The sequence below is a fragment of the Sminthopsis crassicaudata genome, chromosome 5 (genome assembly GCF_048593235.1).
Source record: "Sminthopsis crassicaudata isolate SCR6 chromosome 5, ASM4859323v1, whole genome shotgun sequence".
NCBI lineage: Eukaryota > Metazoa > Chordata > Mammalia > Dasyuromorphia > Dasyuridae > Sminthopsis > Sminthopsis crassicaudata.
In genome coordinates this window covers 68,379,275-68,400,069 of record NC_133621.1, presented here as the reverse complement: position 1 = coordinate 68,400,069, position 20,795 = coordinate 68,379,275, and the positions used below count along the sequence as shown (strand labels likewise).

At 36.3% G+C, this 20,795-nt stretch overlaps 1 protein-coding gene across 5 annotated transcripts in view; it reads left to right on the top strand.

Annotated features, from left to right (window-relative positions):
- The window catches only part of NRP1 (neuropilin 1), a 173,993-nt gene that overhangs the window by 126,901 nt on the left and 26,297 nt on the right, over positions 1-20,795 (top strand). For 2 of the 5 annotated variants that reach the window (XM_074267074.1, XM_074267073.1), the window contains exons 9-11: positions 6,328-6,659; positions 12,863-13,007; positions 18,518-18,601. In XM_074267074.1, coding sequence (XP_074123175.1) covers positions 6,328-6,659; positions 12,863-13,007; positions 18,518-18,601 — 561 coding nt within the window. Of the gene's footprint in view, positions 1-6,327; positions 6,660-12,862; positions 13,008-18,517; positions 18,623-20,795 lie in introns of all 5 variants that reach the window. The other 3 variants (XM_074267072.1, XM_074267071.1, XM_074267075.1) reach the window with 2 other exon arrangements.

Sequence of the window (20,795 nt, the reverse complement as noted above, 5' to 3'; positions counted from 1 at the left end):
AGAGGGCCACAGAAAGATGTCTTGTAGACAGCTAATGACTGAATCTCAGGAGAAAAATTAGAGTAATACATGAATACACATCTCACAAATTTAGACATCATTTGTATAAAGATGATCGTTGAACTTATAGGGAATAGTTGAAATCAATAAATTCTAGAAAGAGTGCAAAATAAGGCTCAAGGCAGAAATTTAAGGAACATTTTTTATTAAAAGAGAGAATGAGGAAGAGTGGTTGAAAGTGTAGGAAGAAAAAAACAGAGCAGTTTCACAGAAATCAAGGAAAATGGTGGTTTTTAAACAGTGTCAAAATTATAGAAGGGTTAAGTTGCCAGACTAAGGAAAAAATTGTATTTAATAGTTAAGGTATCATTAGTAACCTTAGAGGAGAAACTAGTGTTTCTCATCTCCCACTGAATAGCCATCAGATTGACAAAGCTAACCTAAAAAAAGAAAATAACAATATCCAGAAGTCCTATTGCAAGTGCCTGAGAAATGAGTGTGAGATGGGGCAATGGAGATCACGAGTCTAAATAATGGCTCTTCTAAAAATATGAATGATAGAGTGAGGAAATAGCTTCATAGGGCCTTTTGAAGAGGGCGAAGAATAAGATATACCCAGAAAACATCCCTCACATGAAACAAACTCATGCTTTCCAACCTATAGGCCATAGAAAGCTTCCCCTGCTTCCCATCCTGAGCAGGACTTCTGGGGCCTGGAGGTTGAAATTTTTTGAAGAATTTGCTTAGGATCTCTGATCACAAGTAAACGCATATCCTACAGAAACTGTCAGAATAGAAAAGGACCTTAAATATAACCTACTCTATTCATTTTTAAAAGCAAAAGACTTGAAGAGTTTGAAAAACTTTTATCATTTTATATGCATATTTTCAGAGCTTTTGTTTCTCATTACCATAAATTCCCACCCTGTTATATATACATATGTGTGTGTGTGTATATATATATATATATATGTATATATATATATATATATATATATATGTACGTGTGTATATGCGTGCCCTTTAAAACCAACATTTTTGAAAGAGAAAAATATTGATATTATTAATTTGGTAGAATAAATAGAAGAAAATAATCAGCTAAATCATTTTCCATAAAATAAATATGTTAAGACTTAACTAAAAAGGAAACTTTACTTGCTTATAGAAGGAAGGAAGGAAGGAAGGAAGGAAGGAAGGAAGGAAGGAAGGAAGGAAGGAAGGAAGGAAGGAAGGAAGGAAGGAAGGAAGGAAGGAAGGAAGGAAGGAAGGAGAGTCTGGCACAGATACAGAAGAAAGGGAAATGGACTAGATATAGAGATTCCCATGATCTAATTTGTTCCCTACAACTCTATGTACATGAACATAGTGTAATATCTTTTTGAGGCTCAACTTCTTCAACCCCCAAGTAAGGATCTTCAACCCTCTCACTTCCCACCATGGAAAAATTCTTCTCATTCTATGTAGATGATAATTTATAAAATATTATTATAAGTAGGGTCACCTGTTTCAGTTAATTACTGGTAGGGGTGGGGGGGGAATCCTCTAAATGGCAACATCTGGTCCCCATTACCAGTTAACCATTGCCATTGTAAAGTCTGATTTTAAGTCAAGCAGGTGCAACCACAATGGCTGAAAATGCCACCTCTATTTTTAATGCTGTTGTTTCACATACACCTGGCAAATAGTTTTATTAATACTTGCCAATTAATGATTTTTTATTTGCTTATTTGTTTATGGCAAATATAGAACTCTGGAGAATGATATTAAAGGAAAACAACTTAGTTTTATAGGAGCATACATAGATATAACTTTATCAGAAGTTGTATTTACTAAAAGTTCTAACAACTTCTTTACTAAAATTCCTATTAAACAGCATTCCCAAACATCTATACATTTATGTTAACTGATGCTTTTCCTCAGACTCTATAATATCTTGAAGGACCTTTAAAATCATAAAAGAAAAATTAAATTGTGTTGTCCAGTTGGATATGTTACAATCTCTCATTCTCTTTTTGTTAAGATATTTTGTTAACAAAAATACTTATCCTTTAAACAATGCTAAAAGAGAGACAGACAGACAATACAGAGACAGAATTAAAGACAGAGGAACAGAAAGAGAGAAAGGGGCAGCAAGGAATATTGTACAGGGAGAGCCAGTCTCCTACTATGAAAGATCAGGGTTCAAATTTTGTCTTTGATTTATAATAGTTGTTAATCCTGGACAAGTCATTTAACCTCTGTTTCCTCTAGCAATTCTCTAAGACCATAAATTGCTTAACAGCTCCAGATCTTCATTAGTACATTTTGTCATGGAGAATTTCCTTTGTCAGTGAAGTCACAAGTCTGAAACCTCTTCTCCCTCCCACCCCAAAAATGGCCATAGAGACATCCCTTCTTATCCACCTGTCTATGTCTTGGAATCATCAGAAGTTCTGGATTCATGTCTCACCTTCAACTAACTTCATAATTGTAAATGAATTTGTCATAATCTCTCTAAGTCTCAGCTTCCATACCCATCAAAATCAAGGATCTCTAGCGCACCTTCCAACTCGTTCTTGCGATAAGATCTTGCAACCTCTCTCATTTTCAGTTTCTTCATCTATTAGAATGATATCTATCTCACAGAGTTGGGATAGGAATAGAGTCATATGATAAATTATAATGATAACCTCAATGATCATCTGTATGTTTTACAAGGTTGAATTTGACATGAGAGTCATTCCTTTGTGGGATGATTCTTTGAATTGTCAAGTATGTGTCCATAGGGGACCCAGTCTTGAATTATAAATGTAAATTTGCTTGCAGTTATAGTATAAAAGTGAGCCAAATACTCACAAACAACTTAGAAACAAAAATTAAATAATAAAACTAAAATATAGTTTTGTTAAAGAGATATCTTCAGACAGCTCAGTTACTAGAGGAAGGAGACACACAAAATAGATAACAGCTTGGCAATAGGCTATGGATCTGTGGTCTGAGTGGAGGCTCTGCACCATTAGCTATGTGGACATGGAAACTGCATTAGTGAAAGGGCATAAGTCTGGTTGAAGCTCTGCTCTCCTTACAACATTCAAGTTAATTACATTTTTTTCCCCAAATGGCAACATCTGATCCCCATTACCAGCTAAACATTGCCATTGTAGAAGTCTGATTTTGAGTCAAGCAGGTGTGACCACATTGGCCAAAAATGTAACTTCTATTTTTAACACTGATGTTTTATGTTCACTTATAGATGAATGTATGTTGGTTTATTATATATTCATTCATTTATTTATATATGCACTTATTTATTTAAATCTTTATCAGATTTAGTCTTGGGGTTCCAAATCCTAGCCTCGAGGAACAAATATTTATTACTAAATTATAAAAAAAAATTAAATCTTAAAATAAGATTTCAACTGAGGAAATGACAGATGTCTTTGGTTGTACATGAATTTAATTGTAACTAATTCTGATAATATCTAAGAATTCTTGGCTGTCTTTGGTAACCGGAGACTATTCAGGATGCATGTTGAGTACATGCAATCCATTTAGGAAAAAAAAAATCACAAGTTTACCTTTTCTAAGGAAACAAGAAATTGATATAAAAAGAATTGTGGTTCTATTAAAATCATAACTTATATTTGCATAGTGTTTTAAGTTTCATAACCCTTTTAATCTCAACATTCTTATGAGGCCAGCAAAATAAGGACTGTTATCACCATTTATTTTATAGATGCAGGAAGTCACTTGTATCTTTCCTAGATAGAGACTTGACCAAAAAAAGATTGTGTAGCAGATCTTATTTTGAGAGAATTGTTAAGGAATCAATCAATATTTATTAAGCATCTACATTGTCAACTATTGTAGTAGGTTCTGGCAGATTCACTAGGAAGTGTAAAGACATGATCCTTTAAGGAGCTTACAATCTAGTTGAGGAGGCAATACTCATCTATACATAAACCAATCTGGGTAAAAAAAATAAGTTCCAATCACTATTGTATGGAGCTGGATGAAATCTGAAGGTAGAGAAGGGAAAAATCAGTGTGTTGTTGGAAAAGATTTCATGGAAAGAGTGAGACTTAAAGGAAGAAAAAACAAGACAATGAAAAAAATGGATATAAGGAATAAAGAAGTCAGGAGCTAAAGATTTTACAAAGGTTTCAGCCTGATACATGAGCAGAATCTGATTGTAAGAAAGGAATCACATTTTATCTCTCATCGTCATAAAAATTCTCCCTTCTAAAGAGGAAGATCCTTGAGAGCAGAGATGGCATCTTATTTCATTTTTGTTTACCTAGCACATATAGTTACATGTAGAGAGAGAGAAAGAGAGATAGACAGAAAAGGAGGAAGGAGGAGAGTTAAGTATTTCAGAAATGTTGGTTGAGTTCAAATAAATTTGATAGTTGGAAAGGGAAATAAATATAGCAGAAAAGATAAAGTTTGAGTTATATTGAAAGGAAGATTTTCCAGGTTTGGAGAGATTTTATTTTTGTTGTTGTTCATTTATTTCAGCTATGTCCAACCCTTCGTGATTCTTTTGGAGTTTTCTTGGCAAAGATATTGGAGTAGTTTGCCATTTTCTTCTCAAGCTCATTTTACAGATGAGAGAACTGAGGAAAGCAAGGTTAAATGATTTATTCAGGGTCACAGAGCTAGTAAGGATCAGAACTAGATTCAAACTCACAAAAATTATATATAATATATAATTAGCCCAGAGTCACATAGCTAGTAAATGAAAATTCAGACTCAGGTTCGCTGCCTCCAACCCAGCTGTCTTTGTAATATTTCACAGTATGATAGCAAGGTCACAGAAGAATAGAAATGGAGAAAAAAACCCACTATATTTGGCAGGAAAAAGTTTATAACTGATTTCAGGGGAGCAATCTCTGTAGAGTGGTCAGGAACTAGAGGCAGATTGCTGACTGTGAAGAAGATTGTGAGTGAATAAGAAGTGCATCTAGTTAGAATTGAGGCTTCTAGAGGGGCAATACCTGGGGTCAGGCTTATTTTCAAATTCAAAATTGGCTTCAGACACTCACTAGCTGTGTGACTATGGGCAAGTCACTTAACCCATGCCTCAGTTTCCTAATCTATGAAGTAAGCTAGAGAAGGAAATGATAAACCATTCCAGTATCTGCCAAGAAAACCCCAAATTGGGCCACAAAGAGTCAGACACGACTACAGAAACAATAAACTAATTAGAGTCAGTCATCCAGACACTCATCTCTTCCCCTCCAAAATTCATTTGATCCTTAGATCAAATGCAATGAATTCTAATTTTTACCAAAATTCAAGTAGCATGTAAGTGCCTACCTACTAGAACAAATACTTTGTATTAAGAAACAGAGACGAAAATAAAACAATCCTTCCCCTTATGAAGCTTACATGCCATTAGGAGGATAATACAGATAATATATAGATAATACATGGATAAATAAATACATAATAAATTGAGAGAGTAAGATAATTAGAGACAATTTATAGTATCACAGAAGATAAGAATCTGGGAGAAAAATACTAGGAGTAAATACATTTCAATTGTGTGACATGGCCTGTGTGAATACTTTGGAACAGGAGGTAGCTTGTTGAGTCTGAGTGGTACACTTCTGCTCACTTAAATCCAATTACTTGCAAGTCAAGACATCCCCTCCTGATGTCATTGACCCTCTTTGAGAACGAGGAACAGCCACAGCAGCAGTAGGATGCAGTAGATTGATTTGGATGGACTATATAGAATATGGAAGGAGAGCAACAAAGTGGTGCAGTGGATAGAGTAAAGGACCTTGAGTCAGTAATACCTGAGTTCAGATGTGATCTCAAACAAAGGTCACAGCTTGTGCTTCTGGGCAAGTCATTTGATGTCTATTTATGTCATATTTCTCAACCATAAGATGCTTTTGTTTTTGGTTAGAAGCAAAACATTCTCTACTTATCCCCTTCCCCATCTCAACTTTCCCCATTGTGGTTTCAGTTTCAAAAGGTTACAGATCAGCTTTAAAAATTAAATTGGGAATTTTGGAGAGTTTTACAGAAGCTGTGGATAACATGCAAAAGCCAGCAGATGACACAGAAAAGGTTTAGAAACTCAGAAATGCTTAAAATATATGTATTGTGCTGTAAACACCCCATAAAAGAAAAAGAAAAAATTCCAGATTTCCTCTCTAATGTGAAGGAAGGGCCAAAAGATTTTACATGGATTTTCCAGATCGTGGGGGTGCTGAGCTCCTAAGCCCTCTGTGATGTAGAAGTCATCATTATAAAGGTTTCGACTACCGCCCTAGGTTTCTTCAATTATACAGAAAATCATTTGGCATTGCTTCATTATTCCCTTTTATTCCACAGATTATCCTTGCTCTGGAATGTTGGGGATGGTGTCTGGACTTATTTCAGACTCACAAATAACAGCCTCAAATCAAGGAGACAGAAACTGGATGCCCGAAAATGTCCGTCTTGTCACCAGCCGATCAGGATGGGCTCTGCCATCTGCCCCTCACTCCTACACAAATGAGTGGCTCCAGATAGACCTGGGTGAAGAGAAAATTGTGAAGGGCATCATCATCCAGGGAGGGAAGCACCGAGATAACAAGGTGTTCATGAAAAAATTCAAGATTGGATACAGTAACAACGGCTCCGATTGGAAAATGATTATGGATGAAAGCAAACGGAAGACTAAGGTGAGATGCTGGGCTTTGGAATAATATCCCATTCAATCAACAAGTGTTTATTCACTACCTATCAGCACCATGCTGGCATCAGGGGTTATAAAAAAAAGAGCAAAAGGGAGCCTGTCTCTAGGAACTCCTATTCTGATGAGTGAGACAACATGTATATTTATATATATATATATATAAAGCAGAAATATGGGGTGGCAATCTATAAACGTGTTTTTTCATCAATAGTTTATCATTTTATTTAATGTAATTGATTTATTTTATAATCTCCTATAACCTCTTTTAAATTTGTTTTAATTATTCTGAGTAGGCGATCATAGTTTTCATCACACACACGAAAAAGTGACTAACCATTTATCCTAAATTTATTAACAATTGAGGAAAGCACTAAAGGGCAGAAGCACCAGTTTGGGATCAAATCATAGTGTTAAAGGTTCAAGGGACCTTAAAGATGATTAGAATTAACCCTTTCACTTTATACATGAGAAAAGTGAGATCCAGAGCATACATCTTATTTAACCAGGGTACACAGATGTGACCAGAACTCAGATCTTCTCTCAATTGTGTCCTGGATCCCTTCGGCAGCTCAATGAAGCCAATGGGCTCTTTCTCAAAATAAGGTTTTTAAACCATTGAAAGCACAAAGATATAGAGGGCTCTTTCCACACTGCTGCCCCTCCTTCCTTCCAGAAAGATTTATTTTTCCACAGTCAATCCACAAAACAGATAATCTCAAGAATTGAGTTTACAGGATCAATTGCGTGATTATATGCAGTGGTATTCTTCCCACGTAGTGCCCCTTTTAAATCAGCACAAGAGTAAGCAGTCTACATCTTGTCCCTTAAAATGAAGAAAGTTCTCCACCTCCCCCCAACAACGCTCTCCCACCCCAATGTGTACCCTGAGGTTTGCCTGGGACTTATTCCCTAGAGAAGGAGAGATCATGGATCATTGTAAGGAACATTATCATCACACTAACTCTGAATGAGTGTGGGAATATGGTTTGATAAAGTGATGCAGGCCAAAGTTGCTGGAGGCAGGAAACATAAACTCTGCAATGCTTCCAACTCCCACTCATTCCAGATGTGTTGACTCTGTGGAGACAAGCCATGACTCCCATGTGGGACTAGTTAATACATCAGGCCATCTAAGCAGGGCTTATACTTTCTAAAACTCTCTTACCCCCTTCTCAAACTGATCCTTAAGTTGTAAAATATCTTTGTTATTGTTATCTTTGTTAACAGAGACACAGGTCTCTGTTTCTGTCTCTGTCTTTATCTGTATTTCTGTCTCTCTCTCCTTGTCGCTTTCTCTATATCTGCCTCTCTGTCCCTCTGTGTGTCTTTCTGTTTTTCTTCTGATGTCTCTCTCTCTCTTTTTCTTTCTCTGTCTCTCTCTCTTCTTTGTGTGTGTGTCTCCTCTCCTCTGTCTCTTTGTGTGTGTTCCTCTCTCTCTTTTCTCTCTTTCTCTCTTTTGTCTTTCTGTCTCTCTGTGTGTATTTTCCCTTCTCTCTCTCTCTCTCTCTCTCTCTCTCTCTCCTCTCTCTCATCTCTCTCTCTCTCTCCTCTCTCTCTCTCTGTCTCTCTCTCTCTCTCTCTCTCTCTCCTCTGTCTCTCTCTCTCTCTCTCTCTCTCTCTCTCTCTCTCTCTGTCTCTCTCTCTCTGTCTCTCTCTTCTCTCTCTCTCTCTCTCTCTCTCTCTCTCTCTCTCTCTCTCTCTCTCTCTCTGTCTCTCTCTCTCTCTGTCTCTCTCTCTCTCTCCCTCTCTCTCTCTGTCTCTCTCTCTCTCTGTCTCTCTGTCTGTCTTTATCTATCTCTGTCTCTCTCTGTCTCTCTCTCTGTCTCTCTGTCTCTGTCTCTCTCTCTGTCTCTCTCTCTGTCTCTCTCTCTCTGTCTCTCTCTCTGTCTCTCTCTCTCTGTCTCTCTCTCTCTCTCTGTCTCTCTCTCTCTCTCTCTCTCTCTCTCTCTCTCTCTCTCTCTCTCTCTCTGTCTATCTCTGCATATGTATGTGTGTGTGTCTTTCTCTCTCCTCTCCTCTCTCTCTGTTTCTGTCTCTCTGTGTCTTTCTCTGTTCTGTCTCTACCTGTCTTTCTATGTGTCTCTGTGTGTCTCTCTCTGTATCTCTCTTCTCTGTCTCTTTCTCTCTTCTCCTTCCTTCTCTCCCTCTCCCTTTTCTTCTGACTTTCCTCCCTTTTCTTTGCCCTTCTCCTTCCCCTTCCCTCCTTTCTTTTCTTGAGTTCTCTTCTCTCCTTTACTCCATTTTTTCCCTCTCCTTTACTCCCTTTTTTCCCTCTCCTTCTGCCTCTCCCTCCTTAATTCTCTCTCTTGTTTTCATGCCCTTCCTTTCCCCAAAAGTATGAAATAGCAGACAAAATTCTAGACTTGGAGTGAGCAAGATCTCTGTTAAGTTCCCACTTGAGACTTGCTAGAGATGTGACCTTACCTGATTTAAATTTCAGTTCTGCTGTTACCATGTGACTTTGTACAAGTTCTTTCTCTGAGTTCCTCATCTGTCCTGCTCTCTCTGTCTCTGTCTCTGTTTCTCCCTCTGTCTCTGTTTCTCCCTCTGTCTCTGTTTCTCCCTCTCTCTCTCTCTCTCTCTCTCTCCTCTCTCTCTCTCTCTCTCTCTCTCTCTCTCTCTCTTTCTCCTCTCTCTCTCTCTCTCTCTCTCTCTCTCTCTGTCTCTCCTCTTCTCTCTCTCTCTGTCTCTGTCTCTGTATCTATCTCTCTCTCTCTCTTTCTCTCTCTCCCTCCCTCCCTATCCCTTTCTCTTTCTGTCTCTCTGTCTCTTCTCTCCTTTATTCTTGGTCTCTCTGTGTATCTTTCTTTGTCTCTGTCTCTTCCTCCTCTCTGTCTCTGTGTATGTGTTTCTATCTGTCTGTATCTCTCTGCATATATATGTACATATATATATATATATATATATATATATATATATATATACACATAAATAATTGGACTAGATGACTTCAAAGGCCTTTCCAACTCTAAACCTATGACATTAAGAGGTCCATTTAACCTCTTGGAGTCTCAGAGTCTCAGTTTCCTGAAATGGACATAATCATATCCATGGAACTTCAATTTTTGTCTTATTTGTTTTGGTTGGGGTTTTTTGCTTTGTTTTATAAATAATGTTTTTACTATTATAATTAATATTTGATTATAATTATAATATTTGATATTATAATTAATAATATAGCCAAGTAAAGAATTTATGTAGACAAGAGCAAGATGATACTTATATAGAACTCAGGAAACTTCAAAGCACTTATAAATGACAATTATTAACTCTTATTTTTAATTTTCACAAAAAATTTTTTAAATAAATAAACATCAGGAAATAGCTTAAAACCAATCATTATTCACAGCCCTGCTAGTTGTGACTTCATTGCAAAGTGTGAATATGGTGTAAATCAACAGCTTCACATAGCTGCTCTTTGAATAAAGTGTGTGTTGTTTTGACACGTTCTTCAACACCACAGTTCTAGAAGAGAGGGGGTGGGGGGGAAACAAATCACCATATGCTTTTTATATGATGCATCATATGCTTCTTTGGCCTTTGTTATCTCATCCAAGCATTTGCAATCAAGTTTGAAGCTATCAGCCTACACAGCAAATTGAGAGGAGGATTCATCAAGAATCCTCACACTTTTCATCTTTAACAAACAAAACAAAACAAAAAATGTTTTAAGATTGGTTGTTTTTTCTTAAACATGAGCTCAACCAACATCATTATCTTCCTATAACAGCCTAAAAATATAAAAAAATTCTAAATTGTTTCTATAGCTCTTATCACAGTAATTCTTAAAAACCATCCCCAACCAAAAGAAACTTTTAGTAGGGAAAAGAAATCAGTAATTTTTTTCTGTTTAAATTTTTATAAGAACAATGAAATACCCTCAAATATGGGAGAACTACCTGGAATGCCACTCCTAAAGGTCCAAGAGTTTGGGCTCCTTTTCAGAGTTTTAAATCCCAGCTAGTACAATCATGTGATGAGAAAGCCGCAGCCTTTAGATCTTCTGAACAGAGAGAAGAGGGGTTCCTCTCCTTCAAAAAAAAAAAAAAAAAACAATTCCTTTGCTCAAAAAGCATACTCAAAATCCATTGCCATATAGATAGACCTACATCACCAAGGACAGCGATTCATCCTGATTCCACATGCCTCTTATGGTCTACTCTTCATCTGTATTCAGCACCAACATCTCAGTAATTCAGTTTTCATTATTTCATGCTTCTATTAAGACCATTATCAAGTCTGTCTGGAATTCTGTAGATATGGATGGCTCTTCATATGCTTTGTTCCCGGGTTCTTTGGAGTTATGTTAATGTATACAAAGCATTTCTATGTAATAATATAATCTTTGGGATAATTAGCTCCTTACTGACAACAAATTAATTAGAGCCTAATAATAGTGAGAGTTAAAAACCCATTACCTATGAATTTTTCAGTTTTGTCTGAGGAATACAGGTTCATTAATATCATATCCACTATTTTTGAAATGTTGGGAAATTTAGGAATTGCCCAGAATATTTTTAGATTACTAGTACCTTCTCTTTGCAGGTTTTTGATATATAGCTCATAGATACAGGCAGACAGAGCATTATTAAATGCATACTATGTGTCAATCAGACAGCTAGGCAGACAGAGCACTATTAAATGAGATATGCCCACTGTGAAAAGGGCTGGCAATACAAATACAAGTAAGCAAAACAGCCCTTGCCCTCAAGAAGCTGACATTTTAATGAGAAGAAACAATACATAAGGGAGAGCTGGAGGGAGGGAAAATGGGCAAGTATACAGCAGCATGGTTTAGAGATGGCTAAAAATGGAGCAGGCCTAATTCTGGGCAAGCTTACCTTTTTAAAACTAGAACGTTTCCAAGGGCAAGATTCTAGGAGGAAGATGGCCAGCGCAGAGGCAGTGTTTACAACTACCTCTTTCTGTGACTTGTATGGTCTCTTATACTCATTTCCTGTCCCTCCCAGATGACCAGTAGCTTTATTTTATTTATAATTTCTTAGTGAGATTATTGGGATTTAACATGATATGGTGACACTCTAGGCTACTAGTAATGTAGTGGCCATTTACCAAGCAAGTCAAAAGCCATTCTTTAGAAAGGTGCAGCTCTTGTACTAGAAAGCATTGCATTCTGACCTATTGATCAGATTTGGTACTTTCAAATGAGATAAAGCTTCAGGAATTTTATATTTGATGAGATGTGATCTTATCAATCACTTAACATCTTTGGTCCTCATTTCCCATAATGGGGGGGGAGGTTAAGCTAAAAGTTCTCTCTAATTTAAAAACATATTATTCTAATTTTCCCTTGCTGTTAGTGAGGATGGGGTAATGAAGGTGCTGACTCAGAAATAGAGGATGCCTGTGTCCCAATGCATTATTTCTCAAAGATATCCAGTTGTTAGGAATCCACTTCAAAGGAAATTCAGATTCATGTTGTGATTTCTTCATAATATGTAGTTGAAAATGTTGCCAGTTGGGTCACTTGCTACTTTCCCTAAGATGAGGAAATCTTTTATCTTCAAATGGCTGAAGTGGGTAGTCATTTCTTAAATAAATACCCCTTTCAATGGGTAGGCAGTTCTGGAATAAAAAGCAATTTTGTTGGATAAAATTGACCAGTTCCAACTCCTGGAATGTAATTTCTATCTCTTTGAGAAGACTAGTGTTTGTTTTTTGTTTTTTTGTTTTTTTTCCCAGACTAGGACTTCACTCATTTGGAGAAAGTCAAACAGTCATATTTAATTAAATTATATATTTATGATAAGCTTGTAAAAAACTGGCAAGTTCTTCTCAGTTGACTTCACACACACACACACACACACACACACACACACACACACACACACACACACACACACATCTTTTTCCCCCTTCAGAAAGTGGTAAAAATATTACTCCATCAAATCACACATTAGAGAATCATTTAGAAACTTGTCTTATTAAATCCTTAGATTCTGGCATAACCTCATTGAAGGAAAATAATTTTGCTTTTTAGCAAAAGTTTACCTATTTGTCCCTTCTTCTTTTAAAAATGGCATCTGTATATTCCTTAAGACAATACAGCTCCTTCTTAATTTAAATAATAGAGACTTAGGATGAAAGGGGTTGGGAGGGGACAGGGAGACATGTTCTTTGTTCATAGGGAGCATTGTCCTAATAAATCATCTTTTTCATATTTCACAGTCCTTTGAGGGTAACAACAACTATGATACACCTGAGCTTCGAACTTTTCCTCCTCTGTCCACCCGATTCATCAGGATCTATCCGGAGAGAGCCACTCATGGAGGACTAGGGCTAAGAATGGAGCTGCTGGGTTGTGAAGTGGAAGGTAATGAACTACATTTTTCAGAGAGTTCTGCTTGGTTGGGTTTGTTTTTTCCTTTTCATGTTTTCATGTGTTCCCACTGGAGCTTACACCAATCACCACCTTTTCTCATCAAAGAGTGATGGCGCTGCTATATTTCTGTGACAGCCATTTCTGTACAAAAGTCCAAGAAAGCCATTCATCCACTAGAATGCTACCAGAGTTATCTATAATTATAACATTATAATTATAACAATGGAATTATATGGGAAGGCTTTTCCCTTAATAATCTCTCATGTGTTGTGGTTTTCTACACTTTGAAAACATTTTTCTCTCATTAATCTTTATCAATTCAGTGTTCAGAAATACTGTGCTCCACCCCTATACCTCATAAAATGGATATTAAGCTCTATTTTAGGCCTTTTTTAGATCCAGGGTTCCCATGCTTTTCAATTATCTTATATCATGTTCATTTGTGGCACAAATTTTCGATGGTCCCACTAAAATAAAAGGAAGAAAACTTTAAAGATAGTTTCAGAGAAAACTGAAAAGGTTTATATGAATTGATGTAGAATAAGGTGAGAAGGATCATGACAGTAATTTATATATTAACAATATCATAAAGACAAACAACTTTGAAAAACTTGGGAACTCTGAGTCACATACTAATCATCTTCAACTCCGGTGAAGCTAGGATGAAATAAGTTCCCCACTTCCTGAAAGAAAGATATCAGGCTCATCTTATAGATCACAACATTTTTTGGACATGGCCAATGTGAAAATTTGTTTTATTTTGTTTAACAACAAACATGTTATGTTTTATATATCTGTATGTATGTTGTATGTCCATATAACACATATACTATATATAATAACATGTTTTAAATATGACAGGGGTCTATATTTTTTTCTTTCTCATTGGGAAGGAAGAGGGAAGGTGGGAAGGAGAAAAGGTGCAAATGATTTGAAAATAAAATAAAATGTAATTCTTTAAAAAGGAATTTCTTGATAGTCTAGTATAATGCCTGACACATAATAAATACTTAGTAAATGTTTATTCATTGATTAATAATAGAATGACTCTCCTATTGTCAGAACAAATTATTAAATGGGAGTACCTATTGTGTACAAGGAGACACTGTCTCAAAGACACCAAATTCTATCTATATGATATATTGTTCTCAAGAAGCTTACAATCTAATTGGCTATGTGGTGATATATTTAGAAGATAATTACTTAATTTGAAAAGGTTAGAGTAGACTCTGAGCTCAGCTTGAGTCCCTAGTACAACAGAGCAATCAAAAATGTTAATAAGTTATCTTGGGCTGCATCTGGAGAAGCAGAAAGGATATTCAGAAGGAGGTGAAGGATTTTACAATCGTGCTCTACTCTAGTTGTATCATTTATGGAATATTATATTCCATTTAGGAAAAGCACTGGCTAGTTGGAAGAGGTCCAGAAAAGAGTAACTAGAATGACAATGTTGAAGAAAACTAGAATCCATAACACATGAAGATTGGTTGAAGATACTGGAGATGTTTAGCCTAAAGAAGAACATACTTAGGGAATCCATTATCGTTGTCTTTGGTATTTAAAAGACTGTCACTTGGAAGAGGGATTAAACTTGTTCTATCTATTCTAAAAAAGAGAACTAAGGACAGTGGGTAGAATTACAGAGAAACATATTTTAACTCAGCATTAAAGAGAATTCCCTGACACTGAATACTATCCAGAAATAGGATGAGATGCCTTCTGTGCAGTAGGCTCTTTCTTGTCTCTGGAAGCTTTCACACAGAATTAAATTAGGATTAGGCAATGAATTATCAGTGAATAAACAGTGATTGGGAATATTGTCAAAGGAGTTCTTGGTCAAGTGCAGTAACTTCTCAGGTCTTTTACAACTCTGAGTTTTTTGGTTCTCATAGAAAAATACATATGAAGATGTAAACCTTTCATCTTTATAAAGATGCTGTATGTATCTGTTATTATTATTATTTTTATCACTTGGGAGACACAGTGGGGCCAAGCAAAGTTAAGATAAAGGCTATGTAATAGCATCATTTATACTACTAAAATACAATGATTTCTGATGAAAATGTTGCAAAGTAGAATGATGGTTTCTTGCTGTATAAGTATTAGTTGGTTCATTTAACTACTCTATGACTTTTAAATCTATGCACAGTCCAACTATAGTCACCTCAAGACTGATTAAATCATAAACTCAAAAGTTTAACTCAAAATTAACTGAGAATGGTTTTTGCTAACATTTCTGTTTATTATGACTAATACTAACATGTCAGCAACCAGACATTAAACTATTAAACCTATACTCGGACTATTCCTGAAGAATGCCTTTTTAAAAAATACTTCTTTCTTTTGGTTTCCAAAAGTATTTGGATCTTGAGCTAATCAAATATAATTACATTCCTGGGCAAATTAAAGACCATAAAAATATACATGTGCTTGGTTTCATCAATTCACTGCTACTGAATAATTCATAGCAACTTTTCTATGGATTTATTTAAAACAAGTCCATTATCTCCCTTTTTAACATTGTAGCTATGTTTCTATATTCGTAGCATCACCCCAGGCCACTGTATTATCTTTTAATGCTTTCAACACAGATCTCAGTTAACTATATTTAAGGAATTTTAGCTAGAATACAGGTTTTGTAAGTTTGAGAATATGCTAGGATTAGGCAAATTGGATTGTAGGTGGACTTATACACCAAAAGTAATAAGGAATAGAGTTCACTGAGTAAGTGGTTCTGCTGTTATGATATAACTCTTTATCCCTGATTCTGGAAAGGAAAAATGATTTGGAAATTGAGGTGAATGCAATGGATGGAAAGATTGAATTGAATGGTAGTTTTCCAGCATGAAGTAGTAGAGTATGTTGGTCATAGGATTTGCTATTGAAGTTCCAAGAACTCACAAGACAGGAAAATTCACTTTAGCGCCTCAGATTCCTCATCTATAAAATGGGAGAGTTGGATTCGATGAACTTCTAAAATCCTTTCTATGAATATATGTATCTATGTACACTACATATGTCATCTATGTGTGTATATCCATGTGTATATATACATAGATAGCCATATGTCTACATACATGTGTATTGTGAGTATTTATATTTGCATATATGTGCACACAAAGATATTATTACATATAAAGACATTGAGACAAAAAGAAAGAAAAAAGAAAAATCAAAATTGTTAGCACATAGAGCCTTCCCCTATACTGCCTTGTTCTTCTCTTTTTCTTGCATATTGATTTTACTATGAAGGCAAACTAGGCTCTTTTGCTTCAATTCTTCCCTAGCATTTAACTGCTGAATAGGTGTTGCCTTAGACAAAGTGAGACCTGAGGAAGACTTTTAGCTTAAAAAGTCAAGGTCTCTCACTGTATCTGGGGCCATTGCCAGTAGTCCTGATCTATATCTTGCCACTAGACTCCTGATGACTTTGCACAGTCCTACCTCACTTAAATCCAATTTACTTGCAAGCCAAGGCACCATCCTTCTGATGTCATTGAACCTCTTTAACCATGAACAACACCCCAGCCCATTGCTACCCCTGCCATTCAGGGAAGGTAATAATTCTCTGCTCACATTTCTTACAGCTCCATGTCTATATCTCTGGTATTTTTTTTCCTTGTAGCAGAAATATTTTGGTACATGTCATAAGCCCCCTATTAGATTCTAAGTGTTTTATGGAGATTGTATTTGTTTCATCTTTATGCATGCTACCTTACATATAGTAGGCACTTGAAAACAGACTCTTAGACTGTCCTTGACCCTAAGATTAATTCATCTTGCTCATTTATGGAGAAGGAAACTGAGACTTAGAGAAATCAAGTCTTGCTCATGTCAATTCAAACCCAACTCACTCAATGTTTACTAGTTTAACTGAAACCCATGTAAATTAGAAGATCTTGTTTCCTGTAAATCAGTCATAAGCATTTGTTTAGCACCAGCTATATACTCTTAACTCAGAGAATAGCAGAGTAATATAAGCTTTGTCCCTAACTTTAATCTTTGAGAGAAAACCAAATTCATGCAAAAGAATAGGCGAATGGTCCATGGCTGCATTTGGTCAGGTGGTAAATAATTTAATCTTCTATTTCCTCATGAGGTCTTAATACAACCAAGGGAGTTCTTCTCCATCAGAATTGGAACCAACTCACTATGAGCATTTATGAGAGCCAGGATGTTGACATAAACTAGAGAGAAGGATAAACAGTGTCTAAAGTATTTAATGGCAGCAGTTCTAACACAGTAGGATAGCATCATGGAAATCTGGGATTATCAAGGGCTTTCCTGTGTTGATTATATTGACTCAATGATACCCTAGAGAAGAACATGGCTTGAAATGAAGCGGTAAATAGTGTATGCATTATCTATATTTTATCTTTTCTTATGGATAGGAACCAGGCCTTTTCATCTTTCAATCCCCCTGAGTTCCTAGCATAGAGCCTTGCACATAATGAGAGCTCCGTAATGTTGGTTGGATGTTAAGTGAGCGAAATTGTTGTGTATATGTTTGGAGATTGGAGGAAGCTGGAGCTTAACTCCATTTGTCATTACTCTGCAAAGTACTTAATCACAATAACAAACAGTGTCAGATTTTATTGGGAAGGCAGCAGTTACCAGAACATTTCCACTGGCCAGAAGCTGTGAGAGAACAGATCCCCTCCCCACCCCCTTTGGCTACAGCTTGTCTGGCTTTCAAACTTCAATGAAAATGTACAATATCTCAAGTCTTGTAAAGTGAAATGTAATACTGAAAACTGTAAAATATTAAACAGACTGAAAAAATGAATAACAGGCTGGGGGGAAAATGTACTGAACTAAATTTAAAGGAATTTTTGCTTGCTAGCTACCTTTCAACTGCAAACTCAAAGATATGAGGATACCTACCAACCTTGAAATGTAGTTTCTGTGGAAATTAGCCCCCAAAAATGATTCCAAAATACATTAAGATGACTCCTCTTATGTACCTGGGTACCTGGTCCAAATAGAAAGATTGTGTATTATTATCAAATATGTGAAAAGGCTTTCTTAGGAAAAACTTCATAAATTCTTTAGGAGAAAAATAGAGTTAATTGGAAGCCATTTGGGAAAAGGAAAATTATGTTGAGTATTGAATAAATTTATAAATGTGAATTATGTGAATGGAGTCATGACAAGAATTTCTCCAGCACCTCAAAAATTAATCAGGAAAAAAATCAGTCAAAATATGTCTCCTTGATGTTCTTAATTCCTATGTAAGAACTGAAGGCCTCTGTAATAAAGAGATGTCTATAGAGAATACAACTGATCCAATTCCTATTTGCTAACTTAGTACAGATATAGATTGAATACTCAAAGCATTCCATGATGCCTTTAGAGAAAGAACCAAGTAGGAAAAAAACAAGATATATCTTATATTAATCACCAGACTAGAGTTTTCTTTCCAGATATTGGCAAGTTGAACTGTTATAGGCTGAAAGACACATTTTAGCATATCAGATCATAACCCTTGGGTCTTATTTCAGCACCTACAGCTGGACCAACCACTCCTAATGGGAATCCAGTGGATGAATGTGATGATGACCAGGCCAACTGTCACAGTGGAACAGGTGATGACTTCCAACTGACAGGTGCAGAAACCATCTTCATTTCATTGCAACACCAATTAGCTCATATCATGGTCATCTCTAACTAATAGCTAATATTCCATAGTAGAAGGGCATCAAAACCCCATTTTTGATAGCATTGATGATTAACAAACTTTATCAGAAATTTACATTATATTTCTTAAATCACCTACCAAGAATTTGCTTTTAAACCTACTATAATATTTTCAATAGGAATTTGTAGGTATACTCTGTTCCTCCCTCCAGAGTAAAATACACAAAACACACACACACACACACACACACACACACACACACACCTTCAGAATGTTTATTTTCATGTTCTAATGAATTCAAAATTTAAGAATTATCTCTAAAGTATAGATTCATTATCCAGCTTACCTAATCCTCTTAAAAAGGGGGGAATGATATTAAAGTATGACTAATATTAGGGTTTTATGTTTTTCAAATAAGGTCTTTCAGGTAGAGGGATACTAAAAAATTTATATCCCGATTACAAGTAATGTATTCCCTTCACTGTCAAGTTTACAACCTGTACTAAGTGCAGTTACTTTTACTTACAAAGTATCACCTAACTATATTCTATGTAAGAGAGAGAGAGAGAGAGAGAGAGAGAGAGAGAGAGAGAGAGAGAGAGAGGAGAGAGAGAGAGAGAGAGAGAGAGAGAGAGAGAGAGAGAGAGAGACAGAGACAGAGAGAGAGAGAGAGAGGAGAGAGAGAGAGAGAGAAAGAGAGGAGAGAGAGAGAGAGAGGAGAGAGAGAGAGAGAGAGAGAGGAGAGAGGAAGAGAGAGAGAGGAGAGAGAGAGGGAGAGAGAGAGAGAGAGAGGAGAGAGAGAGACGAGAGAGAGAGAGAGAGGAGAGAGAGAGGGAGAGAGAGAGAGAGAGAGGAGAGAAGAGAGAGAGAGAGAGAGAGAGAGAGAGGAGAGAGAGAGGAGAGAGAGAGAGAGAGAGAGAGAGAGGAGAGAGAGAGAGAGAGGAGAGAGAGAGAGAGAGGAGAGAGAGAGGAGAGAGGAGAGAGAGAGGAGAGAGGGAGAGAGGAGGAGAGGATGAGAGAGAGAGAGAGAGAGAGAGAGAGAGGAGAGAGAGAGGAGAGAGAGAGAGAGAGGAGGAGAGAGGAGAGGAGAGAGGAGAGTGAGAGAGAGAGAATACTCAGTCTAGTTGGAATAGCAGAGGAAATATTAGGCAAGTGGGAAACATGATTACACTATTTGGAAGTTGTCCAAGGCACTAGGGTTTTCACCCTATTGCTACAAAAGATACCATGGGGGGTTCGTATACCAGGTCGTAATACAACTCACATATCAGCTGAATCTCATTTTGAGATATCCCAAACCTCGGAGATTAAATATGAGTGTTTATATAAAAGTTTGCATCTTTACACAGCAGGGATGTAAGAAACCCACATAAGTAATTTCCACTGACTATATTGAAGGCCACAGTATGGAGAGTATAAGATAGGTACCGTGTTGTTGGCTAAATTGTTTTTCCCAAGATCTCATAATATATTTCCCAAAGCACCTTGCCAATGACTTCATAATCTCTCCCTCTGTTCTTTTTTTTTTTCCACTAATAAAGTGATAAGGAAGAATTCCATGCTGAAGCTAGAATAAGGAGGGGAAAAGAATAGAAAGCCATAAAAGAAATAGGAAGTTCTAAAAAACTAAAGCCGATCATGTTACCACCCTCCTAATTTCTATACTAGTCATCTCTTGAGCGTGTTGTTAATGAAATCTGCATATCCCAAATTAAAAAAATCTGTATATCCCATTTATTGACTATTTCCATCAACTATAAAAAGGCTTTATTAATGTTAGCGTAGTAATAATTGTTCTCTATTTAAAATGTCCCATAGAAAACCCTCAAGCAGATGCAAATGCACCAGTTTTATAAACAGCATTCTGCAAGTTTTAATAATTTCCTGAAAACATTGTACTACAGATAGCAGACTTTTATTGAAGCAAAGCTTATATTCATATCAAAATTCCTCATGAGAAGACCTTACTGCAGCAATCATTGTATATTCCCGTGATTCAGCAACTCTTTTCTTTATAACCCACTAAAGCGGTCAGTTGGTATTGATTAGAGACAAACTTTCAGTTTTACTGTTGATATCAGAATAACTAACCTCCTTGCTTTCACATTCATTCATGACTGAACCAATTGAAACTTAAGTCT